At 40.9% G+C, this 14,249-nt stretch overlaps 1 protein-coding gene across 1 annotated transcript in view; it reads left to right on the forward strand.

Annotated features, from left to right (window-relative positions):
• The window catches only part of CHP1 (calcineurin like EF-hand protein 1), a 46,270-nt gene that overhangs the window by 7,003 nt on the left and 25,018 nt on the right, over nt 1-14,249 (forward strand). Inside the window, exon 2 of the mRNA XM_047737515.1 lies at nt 2,216-2,288. Within this exon, the coding sequence (XP_047593471.1) occupies nt 2,216-2,288 (73 nt within the window). The remainder of the gene's footprint in view (nt 1-2,215; nt 2,289-14,249) is intronic.

Consider the following 14,249-nt stretch of genomic DNA (forward strand, 5'->3'; position numbering starts at 1 on the left):
TAAAAACTGACCCAGTGGACTAAATATTCTGCAGTTATTAAGAAGGACTCCAAAGCAACACAGAAAAATTATGAGTGAATGAATGAGAAGGTATTCCAACTATGGAAAGTGTCCAAGTGGGTCGTATTGAATGGTTATATACATTTCTTTGTATAAGAGATGAAAAACAGTAGTGTTGAGATTGTGAACAAGATTTGTTCTTTCAGAAAATCTTTTGGAAAAGTTAGTCATTCTTTAACTGACTTATTTTTGTTAAACTAAAGGGACCTTCAATTCTAGAGCATCCTTTGAGGCCAGAGGCCAGAGCCAGGGTAAACAGGTCAGGTTCCTGAAGAAAATGGCTGTAGCTGCCAGAGAGGAGAAAGGTGGAGATTAATTAGTGCAACGGTGAAACTGTACCCAGGCTCACAATGTGAGGATGGTGATGCGAATGGTTAACCTGGAGTGTTTACCCTGTACCAGACACTCTGCCAAGTGCTTTCCTCTCCTGGCCTCACAGAGTTCACTCCGCAGCCCTTTTCGTTCACCCCTCACTGAGTAGGCAGGCAGTGGTGCCATGAATGGGATCGGTCGGACCTGACCCCCACCAGAGAGCACGGGTTGGCAGTGGGTCCCCAGCTACCTCCATGCCTGGCACCTGCGGGCTCTGGGCTGGCTCTGTGCTGGCTGGGACTGATTCTTCTCTGCGTTCTTTGGAGAGGTAGTACCCACAGCCCAGCTTGGGGTGAAATCTGATGCTGAAGAATTCACTGCTGCCTCTAGCGTGCCTTCTCATCCTAGCTCCAGGCCATTCACTTCCTGCTTCTCCCGCTGTGCCCCGGTTTACTTTGTCCCATTGTTCCTAAAAGTGCAAGTAGATTTTGTTGAGCTGAGGGAGGAGGGCTACTGTCAGCATGCCTCCAGCCATCCCTTTTAAACCCCTGAAGGTACAGCCTAAGACAGAGTCCACACTTACCACACCCTTTTTGGCTCCTGTCTTTTCCCCTTTGATAACTGTCCTTTTTCTCCCCTCCTACTTCCTATCAGCCAGGAAACTAAACTACTGCCCAGAAATTTCTTTATGCATTTTCAAATTCTTACTGTGTACCTGCCGTTATTACTTCATTTTAATTGCCAGCTTATGCTTGAGTTAAAAAAATTAGGAGGAGGGGCGCCTGGGTTGCTCAGTTGTTAAATGTCTACCTTCGGCCCAGGTCATGATTACAGGGTTCTGGGATCGGGGCCCTGCATCACTCCCTGCTCAGCGGGGAGCCTGCTTCTCCCTCTCCCACTCTGCTTGTGTTCCCTCTCTCACTCTCTCTGTCAAATAAATAAATAAATAATCTTTAAAATTTTAAAAAAAAATTAGGAGGAAAATAGCTTCCTTGTAGATACCATCTCTTGATAACCTGATCTTTTTACAGATTGCCTAATTTGCTTTCTGGGTTAGGGAACTCAGTGGAGCTCATGCAGTCACAGAAAAGAAGCTGACCTGACCCTGTGATCTTTTACCTAAATGTCAGTTCTGAGGGGAGAGAAAAGCCACTAAAGTTTGGTGCCGGAGCAAACCAGATTTCCACTGAATCACCTAGGTGCCCACAAACCAGATTTTATAAAAATAGAATCTGTCCCAGGGCACCTGGCTGGCTCAGTTGATGGAGCTTGGGACTCTCTAAGTTCAAGCCCCACGATGAGTATAGAGATTACTTAAAAATAAAATCTTTAAAAAATAAAATAAAAATTGAATCTGCCCCAGTCTTTAAGTACAAGTTAACCAATCTGGCATTGCCATCCTGAAACCTCAAACTGATTAACAGGTATGTGTTTTTAATCAGAGCATACAGTTAATAGCCTCTAAGTCATGTGAAAAGGTATAAAAAGAGTAAAAAGGTTAAAGTTTCACAATTTCCTTTTATACTAAATTTGGCTTTGTTTTGCTAAATCTTAACCACTTGACATTTAGTGTATAGTCCTGATGAAGCCCAGACTTCATTCCTGAGTGTTCATTTTGATTGCTCTTAATTTATTTATTTTCTAACTCCTTTCATTAGCTTTTAAAATTTATGTTTTGACACTCTAGAAATGAGTGAGAGTTGAGACAACTCCCTGTTTTACTCTCTTTGAAGTGTATGGTGGGCTGGGACCAGAAAGGCAGTTGACTTCTGAAGGGCCAGACTCAAGTTCATTTCAAGTAGAGGATGACTTCGCCAACTGGGACTAATTTTGTGTTCTTCAGTTTCCCACAGTCAGATCACCCGCCTCTACAGCCGATTCACCAGCCTGGACAAAGGAGAAAACGGGACTCTCAGGTAGGCAGTTGCCGTCTTTATTTTTGGGCAGTATCTGAATAGGCGCCTTTATCCCCAGGGCACAGGTGATAGGCATCTAGAGTGCAAAGGGCAGGGACCAGTTCTTCACTGTCTTTGAGCATCATGCATTCACCAGGGAGTTAAATAAGCAGAAGAATGGCATTACATTCATCACCAGGTGCTTTGTGCCTTAGTCTTAACTCCTCTTAGTTTGGGTGGCCATTGTTCTGGTCCTAGGAACGTCCTTTTAAGATTTTTCAGCTTTCTCTGCTTGAGTTTTCCCGTGGCCCTTTCCCAGACATGTTAGCCTTCAAGAAGTCAATCCAGGGCAGTCCAAGGTGGTCTAGATTGTTTTGCCCTCTCCTCTCAATTCCCAACCAGCCCCATAACCCTATGGTACACCACTTTGTATATGTTAATGTTAGATAAGATGTTCGGTGTTTTAGTCTAGAGCAGTGGTTCTCAATTGAGGCCTCTTTTGCTCCTAGGCAACAAAATATCTGGAGATGTTTTCAATTCTCAGGATTGAGGCGTAACGTTGATGTCTGGTGTGTGGTGGCCAGGAATGTAGCTAAATGTGCTAAAATAGACAGGATAGGCACCCCCACAACAAAGTTATTCTTCCCTAAATATCCAACATGCTAATGTTGAGAAACTCTGCTCTAGAGTTAATTATATGATTTCAGAATAATGGGATTTTGTACCACTTCGAATTTGTAATTGTCTTATCATTGTCCAATGAAATATCTCCTTACCGTTACCTCCCACCCTAACTCGCAGTGGCAAGCTCAGCTTTAACTAAGTAATAGAGAATGAAGCTGTCAACTTTTCTAGTGGCTGGCAGGAAGCAAGAAGTGGTCTAGGAATTCTTTGAAGGCTTCTAGCACAGTGGTGGGATATGGTCTAAAGGGGGAAGGAGTATAGTTGCTAAGCCTTTGTGCATGATCTTCAGGCAGAGTAGCTAGAGAATGCTGGTAAATCCATAGGGCCATGTTTGTGCAGGGCAAAATCTGCTGTCACTAGAAGCTGAGATGGACTCAAACCATGCTATGTAGTCATTAACGTCAACAACTGGAATACCTACCATGTGCAAAGACCACAATGGGTGCTTTCTCTTCTTTTTTATATTGAGACAAATACATATAATATAAAATTTACCATTTTAAAGTGTACAGTTCATTGACATAAAGTGCATTCATAATGTTGTATAACCATCACTGCTATCTAGTTACAGAACATCTTCATGTCCCCGGATGGAAACCTTGTACCCAGTAAGCAGTCATTCACTATTTTAGGGGCAGGGACAACCACTAATCTACTTTTTCCTCTCTCTGGGCATTTCATATAAATGGAATCATATAGTAGGTGGCCTTCTGTGACTGGCTTCTTTCATTTAACATGGTGTTTTCAAGGTTCTTCAACAATATAGCATATACCAGTACCTCATTCCTTTTTATGGCTGAATAATATTCCATTATATGCATATACCATGTTTTGTTTATCTGCTGATAAGTTGATGGGCACTTGGAACATTTTTGTGTGGACATATGTTTTAATTCTCGTTAAACTTTTACTTAGGAGTAGTATTGTGTGTCCTATGGTAATTTTATGGTTAATTTATTGAAGAACACCGAATTGTTTTCCACAGAGGCTGCACTGTTTTACATTCCTACCTGCGGTATATTGAGCGTTCACACTTCTCCACATTCTCACCAACACTGACTGTCTGTCTTTTGATACTAGCTATGCTGATGGGTGTGAATGATAATATCATTGTGGTTTTGATTTGCAGTTCCCTGCTGGCTCTTGATCCTGAGCATCTTTTCATGCTTGATCATTTGTATATCTTCTTCAGAGAAATGCCTGTTTGAGTCCTTTGCCTATTTTCTAATTGGTTTGTCTTTTTGTTGATCTGTAAGAGTTCTTCCTATATTCTCGATATTAGATCCTAATGAAATACACGATTTGCAAATGTTTTCTCCTGTGGATAGTCTTTTCACTCTCTTTGTGGTTTTCTTTGAAGCACAAAAGTTTTAAATTTTGATGAAGTCTAATTTATCTAATTTCTTTTTTGGGCTATATGCTTTTGGTGTCATATCTAAGAAACCATTGCCAAATCCAAGGTCATGAAGATTTACCCCCAATGTTTTCTCCTAAGAATTGTATAGTTTTAGCTCTTCTATTTAGGTCTTTGACTCATTTTGAGTTATTTTGTGTGTGTATACATGTACTATATATATGGTGTTAGATTAAAGTCAAATTTTATATATGTACTTTAATATGCATACTCTAAATGTACTATATATATGTATACACGTACATGTATACATGTACGTGTATATATATTATATATGTTTTGTATATGTATACAGTATGCAGTTAAAGTCAAATTTTATTTTTTTTGCACTTGGATATCTACCTGTCCCAGTGCCATTTGTTGAAGAGACTCTGTAGATTTGCACTTGAAAAAATAAATCAGGGGTGTAGGGTGACTCATTAGGTTTAACAACTGACTCTTAATTTTGGCTCAGGTCATGAGATCAAGCCCTGCCTCTGGCTCCTCGCTCAGCTTGGAGTCTGCTTGTCCCTCCCCCTCCGCTTCTCCCTCCACTTGCACCTGCTTTCTCTCTCAAATAAATAAAATATTTTTAAAAAGAAAAGAAAAAAATAAATCGTACTAGAAATCTTATTTTTTAAGGTTTTATTTTTAACTAATCTCTATACCTATTGTGGGGCTTAAACTCACAACCCTGACATCAAGAGTCACTTGCTCTCTAGCCTGCATGAGCCAGGTGCCCAGAAATCTTTTTTTTTCCCTTTCAGCTCTAATACTTGAATAATTTATTTGAGTTCGGGGTTATATCTTCCTCATAAATTCAGATTTAATCACTGAGTAAAGATACAGAATTCACGGGGCATCTGGGTGGCTCAGTGGGTTAAGCTTCTGCCTTCAGCTCAGGTCATGATCCCAGGGTCCTGGGATCGAGCCCCACGTCGGGCTCTCTGCTCGGCGGGGAGCCTGCTTCCCCCTCTCTCTCTGCCTGCCTCTCTGCCTCCTTGTGATCTCTGTCTGTAAAGTAAATAAAATCTTAAAAAAATTTTTTTTTAATAAAAAAAAGACACAGAATTCATTTTGAGTCCTTTTCTTTGTGGAAACAGTGCTATGTAAATTGTGTGTGGGGGGTATCACTTTCATTATTTGCTGAAAAACAGTGGAAAGACTCTTAAAAAAGGAGCTGTCTCTTAGAAAGGATGAAAACTTTGTAGGTGTCAGGTGGTATTTACCTGTTGATTAAAATGTAGCTAAGATTTGCTCAGTACCTAAAACACTGTTTCATACTTAATGGAAGGCCAGTGGGCTAATTGACTCATTTGATAGGTATTTATTGACTATCTGTGATGTGCTAGGCACCGTTCTTAGCACTTGTTTCTACACATTCTTGGGGAAGAGGTGGTGGAAAGTGATGAGATAATTTTTTATTTCATAGCTACCTGGATCTAACTGATATTTCGTACTCAGCTTTACAAAGCACTAGGTCCTAAATGTGTGCTTTGATCTCCAAGTGGTGTGGATTCAAACACAAGGGAAGCCCCAGGCCATCTTGAGAACAAGAAGAAATTACCCCATTGTACTACACAGTAAACAATGAGCATATTATATGTAAATCATTTTGTTGGATCACCCACTATCGGGATTTCAGCTCTGGTTTTGCTTCCTGACAGCAGCCATCTCTGCCTCTGGCCGTCTGTTAGATTGTCTTACCCTCTTCCTTAGCCAACAGTGTCTTCTCTCCTACTCCCTCCAGCCTTAGAGAACTGCTGGACTCTAAAATCTTCTATAGTACAGTATGATATAGCTCCTTCTAGTTTTTACTGCCAAACCCAGCTCAAGTCCTGTCGTGACCTTTCCAGAACCCATTAGGGTGCTTAGCCAAATGCAAGTGACCAATCTTTTGTTGACTGGAACAGGCCCCACTTTCTTAAGAAGGCTTTTAGCAGAAATCATTTCCTTTTTACATTTTCTTCACTTTACCCTTCTATGATGCCCCATGTCTGGGCCTGAAGCCAGATCTGCAGAGCAAGAGGCTACCAGGTACCCTCCTCTGCATTTGTATTGCTTTGTAGTGTCAGTCCTGGAGGGAACATACAGCAGAAACTATGGAAGGCTTTGGCTAGAAATGGAGCTGCTCCAAAGTGCTTTCAGAGATTTGCCCCAAAGTATGTTTAATAGGACACTAGTTTTTTGGTCTACCAATAGGTGTTTATAAAAAGAAGAAAAAAAATTACCAACTAAGCTTTATGCAAAGCTTTGTGGGCAGGGTTTAACAGGCTTCTTTTTAATGGCATTTCCTGGCATCTTTAATATGCTCAAATGAATTGGGCCTGTTCAAGAGGGGAATACTGTAAACAGTATTTGTGAAATTATTTGCAGTTCTCCTATAGACTTTCTTTTTATATGGGTCCTCTCCCACGTTGGTATTTCATGAACATAAAAATGTACTGTAACCTCACAAATCTTATTTTCTTCAGATGTTGTTATTTGGGTAAAATGTTTCTACCACTGCTGTTGAAATTGATCTTCCTGAAATGGGCATCTTTTTTTTTTTTTTTTTTTTAGGTATATTTATTTGAGAGAGAAAGAGAGCACACAGAGGGAGGGGGAGAAGCAGACTCCCCAGTGAGCAGGGAGCCCCATGTGGGACTGGATACCAGGACCCCTGGATCACGACCCAAGCCGAAAGCAGATGATTAACCAACTGAACCACCTAGGTGCCCTGGGCATCTGTCTTGTAAAGGGTCTTGCAGTGGTCCTTTTTAGGTCGGGTCAAGATGAGAATCTTATCAGCATCTGAATACAAAGATGATTTCTTTTGTTTAAGTATCTTCTGTACTGGGGCATCTGGGTGTCTCAGTCAGTTAAGTGTCTGCCTTTGGTGATCCCAGGTTCCTTGGGATTGAGACTTACATAGGGGGAGGGAGTCTGCTTCTCCCTCTGTCCCCTCTCCCCCTGCTCCTCTACTGCTGGCTCACGCGTTCTCTCACTCTCTCTCAAATAAATATATTTTTAAGAAAAACATCTTCAGGGGGTGCCTGGGTGCCTCAGTGGGTAAAAGCCTCTGCCTTCAGCTCAGGTCATGATCCCGGGGTCCTAGAATTGAGCCCCACATCGGGCTCTCGGCTCAGCAGGGAGCCTGCTTCCACCTCTCTCTCTCTCTCTCTCTCTCTCTCTCTCTCTGTCTGCCTCTCTGTCTACTTGGGATCTCTCTCTGTCTGTCAAATAAATAAATAAAATCTTAAAAAAAAAAAAAAACATCTTCTGTACTGATGTATGGTGTTAGAAGTCAGCATAATGATTACCCTTTGCGGAGGGGAGCAGGTAGAGACAAAAGGAGCAGGAAGGAGGTGTCTGGATATAGATCATAATCTGTTTCCTGATTTGGGGACTGGTTATAATCTTAACTGGGTTACAATTCATCATGCCAAATACTTGTGATTTGTGCTCTTTTCTGTGTATATATTATACTTCAGTAAAAGTTTACTTGAAAAATATCTTATTGAGGGGCGCCTGGGTGGCTCAGTGGGTTAAGCCGCTGCCTTCGGCTCAGGTCATGATCTCACGGTCCTGGGATCGAGTCCCGCATCAGGCTCTCTGCTCGGCAGGGAGCCTGCTTCCCTCTCTCTCTCTCTCTGCCTGCCTCTCTGTATACTTGTGATCTCTCTCTGTCAAATCAATAAATAAAATCTTAAAAAAATAAATAAATAAATAAATAAATAAATAAAAGGAAAAATATCTTATTGAGCAATTTTAACATCGAGTATTTGTCAGACAATATTTTTTCTCAAGTAATACCATGATGAAAAATATTTCTGGATATTAAATCATGCAGGTTAAGTTGACTACAGGGGATAGTGCAAAGCAACTAACATCTGCAAGTACTTATTACTGAGAAATGCTAGTTGGCTATGTTGTTACATATCGCTTAAAAAAAACATTACCTGTAAATTTCAGGAGCTTGAGTCCTGAATGGGAGCCATTTATCTGCTTAAACACTGAGTGCTTTTGAGGTTCACTTTCTTGTTTAACTTTACCCAGAGGACAGATGATTTCAGTGTGCCAAACAAGCGCTTGCTTTGTACGCACTGGTATCAGTCATTCCAGAATGAAGTTTCCCTGAGAGAACCGTGATCCCAGTCTAATTCTTACTCTTATAGTAGATAATCTTTTTTTTTTCCTTCTCTGAAACCTTCAGATCATCTTCTTTTGATGTTCTGAAACTTCACAAAGGCATACCTTTTTTTTTTTTTCATTATTCATCGCTCAGTATTAGATGAACATTCTTTTTTTTTTTTAAGATTTTATTTATTTATTTGACAGAGAGAGATCACAAGCAGGCAGAGAGAGAGGGAGAAGCAGGCTTCCTGCCAAGCAGAGAGCGTGATGTGGGCCTCGATCCCAGGACCCTGAGATCATGACCTGGGCTGAAGGCAGAGGCTTAACCCACTGAGCCATCCAGGCGCCCCTTCTTTTTTTTTTTTTTTTAAGATTTTATTTATTTATTTGACAGACAGAGATCACAAGTAGGCAGAGAGGCAGGCAGAAAGAGAGGGGGAAGCAGGCTCCCCGCTGAGCAGAGAGCCCAATGTGGGGCTCGATCCCAGGACCCCGGGATCATGACCTGAGCCGAAGGCAGAGGCTTTAACACACTGAAGCACCCAGGCGCCCCTAGATGAACATTCTTAATCTAAAAATATGTCCCTTAGCTGGGAAGTTTTCTTCTGTTATTTCTTTTATTATTACCCCACCCTCCTTTCTTTTTTGATCTTTTTTTTTTATTATTTTTTAAAAGATTTTATTTATTTATTTAAGAGACAGTGAGTAAGAGACAGACCATGTCAGGGAGTGGGGGGGGGGAGAAGCAGACACCCTACTGAGTGGAGAGTCCAATGTGGGGCTCGATCCTGGGACTCTGGATTCATGTCCAGAGCCAAAGGCAGCCACTTAGCCAACTAAGCCACCCAGGCATCCCAGATGCGCATGGGATATCTGTTGGCTGGTTATTGCAGCATCAAGACTCAGCTTTTCACTCATATTTCCTGTTTGACTTTTTCCTTTGCTTTCTGAAAGAAATCCTTGCATTTGTTTTTCAGTTCTTTTGATGGTACTTACTTACTAGTCCATAGTCTTATTTTTTAACTTCGGAGAACCCTTCTTGTTCTCTGACCTCTCTTCTCTCACAGTAGCTTATTTTTGCTTTACAGATGTAAAAATGTATCAAATGTGTTTTGGGCTCCTTATTAGAATCTTTCAGGGGCCCCGGGTGGCTGAGTTGGTTAAATGGCTGCCTTTGGCTCAGGTCATGATCCGAGGGTCCTTCGTGACCCTAGGGTCCTGGGATCGAGCCCCACATAGGGCTCCCTACTCAGTGGAAGAGCCTGCTTCTCTCTTTCCTTCTGCTTGCTGCTCTGCCTACTTGTGTTCTCTCTCTCTGTCAAATAAATAAAACCTTTAAAAAGAAAAAAAGAATCTTTCAAAACTTTCAGTGTTCCCTGAATTATCATTATCTCTATTCATCTTGATTCTTCTCTTTTATGCTATTAATTTTTCCATAGTATCTGGTGAGCTTTGGTTGTCCATTCGTATTCATGAAAACACCTGCATGGAGTACTGTAGAAAACTGGCATGGATTTATTTGTGATTGGTTTCTTCACAGGTCTTTCCTGGATGGAAAGGCTGACTTCAAGCCCTCTGTTCTCTGAGCAGGGCCAGTAAGTTGGTCGACTTCACTTTAGGGTATGTGGTCAAGGAGCAAGGGGACAGATTTGTGGCCCCCTTCCCCCAAATAAAAGGACTATGTTCCTCCTAAGCCTACTTCTCATATTTGGTTGCAGCCCTACCCAGGTAGGACTTGCCGTTTCTTTCCATAACCCTTCTCCATTTTTCTCCTGGGGACAAATGGTTTTATATTCTTAGGATGGGGACTAGCAGCAATGGGCAGCTGGCCTATTCTTTAAAAATTCCTTTAACTCATTATGAATGAGTTCATTCATTTACCTCTGAATATGGTGCCTTGCTGAGATTCTGCAGGGCGGAATGGCTCTCCGCTCCACTGCAGCCTTCTCATGGGCCCTCTACGCTGACTTACTTGTCACTACATTTGCATTGATTTTCTGACTTCCAGAATTTGGCACAATCCCTTGTTTACTAGTGCACTCCTCCCACCCTGGTTGTTTATGTCAGGGATATGTTCCGTGTGTATGTTTCTGCTGACTTTTCAGGCAGTTTTAGAGAATGAGAGGTCAGTGTGTATGTGCCCACCATGTTCAATCAAAAGTCACATGCAGCCTTGCAGCTCAACGGGTCTGGCCCTGGAATGCTAAAACAATTGGCAGAGACACGATTTGGCACCTGTTAACACTTCCATGATTCTATTATCAAGATAACAACAAAATTGTATTACTGATTTAATTTAGAATATTAATTAGAAGGGGGTGCCTGGCTGGCTGAGTTGGAAGAACATGTGACTTTTGATCTTGGGGTCGTGAGTTTGAGCCCCATGTTGGGTGTAGAGATTACAAAATATAAATAAACTATTAGTTAAATGCTTCAGATAATGGAAATTATTTCAGTGTTGAATCTAAATAATAAGTTATTTATTTCTATTTTATCACTTAAATATGGAACACTTTCCTTAGTTCAGTATGTCCCTCAAGTATGTCCTTTTAATAGATTTTAATGTCCTCATTATGTACATAAGTCATCTCACCATCCACCCTGGGGCTTGAAATACAAACAGTTAACTGAGGCTGATTTTCCAGTCAGAGAGGGAACCTGCATACTGAAGATCAGTGTAGAGGGCTGGCCCTTCTGGTTACTAAAAGTCTCTCAAACAGCCTTTTCCTTCTGAGGGTCTGGAAAACCACTCTTCACTGGGAATTTCTTAGCCACAAAGAATGCTGTTATATCGGGCGCCTGGGTGGCTCAATGGGTTAAGCCTCTGCCTTTGGCTCAGGTCATGGTCTCAGGGTCCTGGGGACACCCAAGCCCCCGAGCTCCTCCCCCCCCAATCAGGCTCTCTGCTCAGCAGGGAGGCTGCTTCCCCCTCTCCCTTTGTCTGCCTCTCTGCCTCCTTGTGATCTCTCTCTGCCAAATAAATAAATAAAACTCTTTAAAAAAAAAAAGAATGCTGTTATATATGATTCTATGCTCAGACTTGCCTACTTCCAGTTATAATATCTTTTCTTAAAATATCTTTGAGGGAAAAAAATATCTTTAAGGAAGATTTTCCCAGGTATACTGTAAGGGACAATATAATATTGGCATGCTTTTTTATGAGTACACACAGATTTTGAACAAATCTTCCGTGTGTGGGCTGCTTCAAGTATATATTTTTCTCTATTAGGTTTGCGTCAGTGGACAAATTTAAGTTATGTTTTAGAAAAAATTGCCCATGTGATCTCCATTCTGCTATAGAACAACTAATAATAAACTGTGTATTATTGAGTTTACAAACTATTGTTTTTTACTCTTTCATTTTAATCTTGATACTATCAACAGCATTCCTCTTGGTCTTATAAAACTGTATTGTATAAACAATCTAAATTCCAAGAGTAGAGTTAAAAAAAAAGTGTCAAAGGACAGGTTTTGGTCTTACTGACATTGGAATTCCAAGACTAGATCCCTTTTGAGACTGAAGTTCAGGCTGGATTGTGTACTCACTGCCTGATATTAGACATGGTATTTAAACTGTGCTGTTTCTCAGCCAAAATTACCCCAGCTTGTTAGACATTAAGCTGAGGTATGTGGCTATGCAATTCAAATGAGCCTTAATCTTCATTTAAAAGGGAGTAGTTATTGTTTCTTAACCTCTGTCAAGGAAGAGGAACCACTTTGGGTGATAACTTGGACTTTGTATTACAGAACAAGTTATGTAATAAGAACTTAGTACATCTTTGTGGAATCAAATAATCAGGACCTCTGTAACATCCTTTATCTTTTATCATCTTAAGCAGCGTCTTCTTCTGGTTCATTCATTGATGTAAAAATTATTACCCTAAGTGATCAAGGAGGATTAGAATTCAGAGTTACTGTTCCAGAGCCCTGCATTTAGTCCCCTAGGTCAATTTCAACCTGTGTCACCACCAGATGTGCTGGAGATGAGCTTCTTCAGTTAATTTAGCACCATCTAAATGTTAAACCGTTCTAAGAGAAACATGGTATTAAAGGCTTCTGGATAAAATAGGGGTATTTCATTAGCAGTTAGTACAAAGTGGGTAGAGGAATAAGTTTTATCTCTTCTGATAGTAAACATCTTGAAGGCAAGAGTGGGGCTTATTTGAGTTTTATATTTTTATTTTTATTTTACTTTTTTAAACTTTTTATCTGGAAATACTCATTTCAAACTTATAGAAAAGTTCCAAGAATAATACAAAAACTTCTACGTACCTGAAATCTAGATTTACCAATTGTTAATATTTTGCCACAGTCTTCATTGTGACATTCTTGTGTCAAAGTCAAGAAATTTAGCATTTTTTTTTTAAGATTTTATTTATTTATCAGACAGAGATCACAAGTAGGCAGAGAGGCAGGCAGAGCGAGAGAGGGGGAAGCAGACTCCCTGTAAGGCAGAGAGCCCAATGTGGGGCTCAATCCCAGGACCCTGGGATCATGACCTGAGCCGAAGGCAGAGGCTTTAACCCACTGAGCCACCCAGGCGCCCCAGAAATTTAGCATTTTGATATAGTTATATACTATTACATAATTCCATATTCTGTATGGAATTACGTAGCTCAGTAATGTCCTTTGTGGCAATGTTATTCCTAGTCTAGATCATGCATTGAGTTCAGTCGTGTGTCTCCTATGATCTGGAGCAATCTGCCTTTCTCTGTCCTTCATGACATCCATATTTTTGAGGAGTATGGGTATGTTATAGACAGTTTTATATTCTTGGCACTGAATATCAACTAAGAAATTTTTAGAAATTACTTATTGAACATTTTTTGGGCGAGCACCTTTCTTTCAGAGTGTTTGATATGCTAAAGGTGTGTGTGTGTGTGTGTGTGTGTTTATTTATTGGGGTCCCCCAGTGGCTCAGTCAGCTGAGTGTCTGCCTTCAGCTCAGGTTGTGATCCCAGGGTCCTGGAATCGAGCCCCAGGTTGAGCTCCTGGCTAAGTGGGGAGTCTGTTTTTCCCTCAGCTTGAACCCCTGCTGCTGTGTGCTCTCTCTCTCTCTCAAATAAGTGAACAACTTTTCAAGAAGATTTTATTTATTTATTTATTTATTTATATATTTGAAAGCATGAAAGAAGGCAAGGGGAGGGGGTCAAAGGGGAGGAATGGAACCTTGAGCAGACTCCGTGCTGAGTACAGAGTCTGGTACAGCTGAAACCTACAACCCTGGGATCATAACCTGACCTGAAGTTGGTTGCTTAACCAACTTGGCCATGCAGGCACCCCAAGAAATCTGTGGATTTTTTTTTAATGATTTTATTTATTTGAGAGAGGACCAAGTGGATTGGGGGACACAGGGAGAGTGAGAGCAAGAAGCAGACTCCCCACTGAGCAGAGAGCAGAAATGGGACTGAGATCATGACCTGAGTCAAAGGCAGATGCTTTACCCACTGAGCCACCCAGGCACCCTGTGTTTTTGTTATTATTCTATTCTATTTTATTTTATTTATCAAGATTTTATTTTTAAGTAATCTCTACACCTAACGTGGGACTCAAACTCAAGAGTCATGCTCTCTACTGACTGAGCCAGCCAGGCGCCCCAGAAATGTGGGGTTTTTGTTGTTGTTGTTGTTGTTTTAGAAAAAAGAACATGTATTTGACTTCAATTTAAATTTAGACTTAAATCATAGTTCTGCCACTTAACTAGCTCATAGCACTGGGCAAGTTACTTTAGCTCACTGCCTCTCAGTTTCCTCAACTTGAAAAGAATACAAATAAAACGTTGGCCTAAA

The sequence above is a fragment of the Lutra lutra genome, chromosome 7 (genome assembly GCF_902655055.1).
Source record: "Lutra lutra chromosome 7, mLutLut1.2, whole genome shotgun sequence".
Lineage (NCBI taxonomy): Eukaryota > Metazoa > Chordata > Mammalia > Carnivora > Mustelidae > Lutra > Lutra lutra.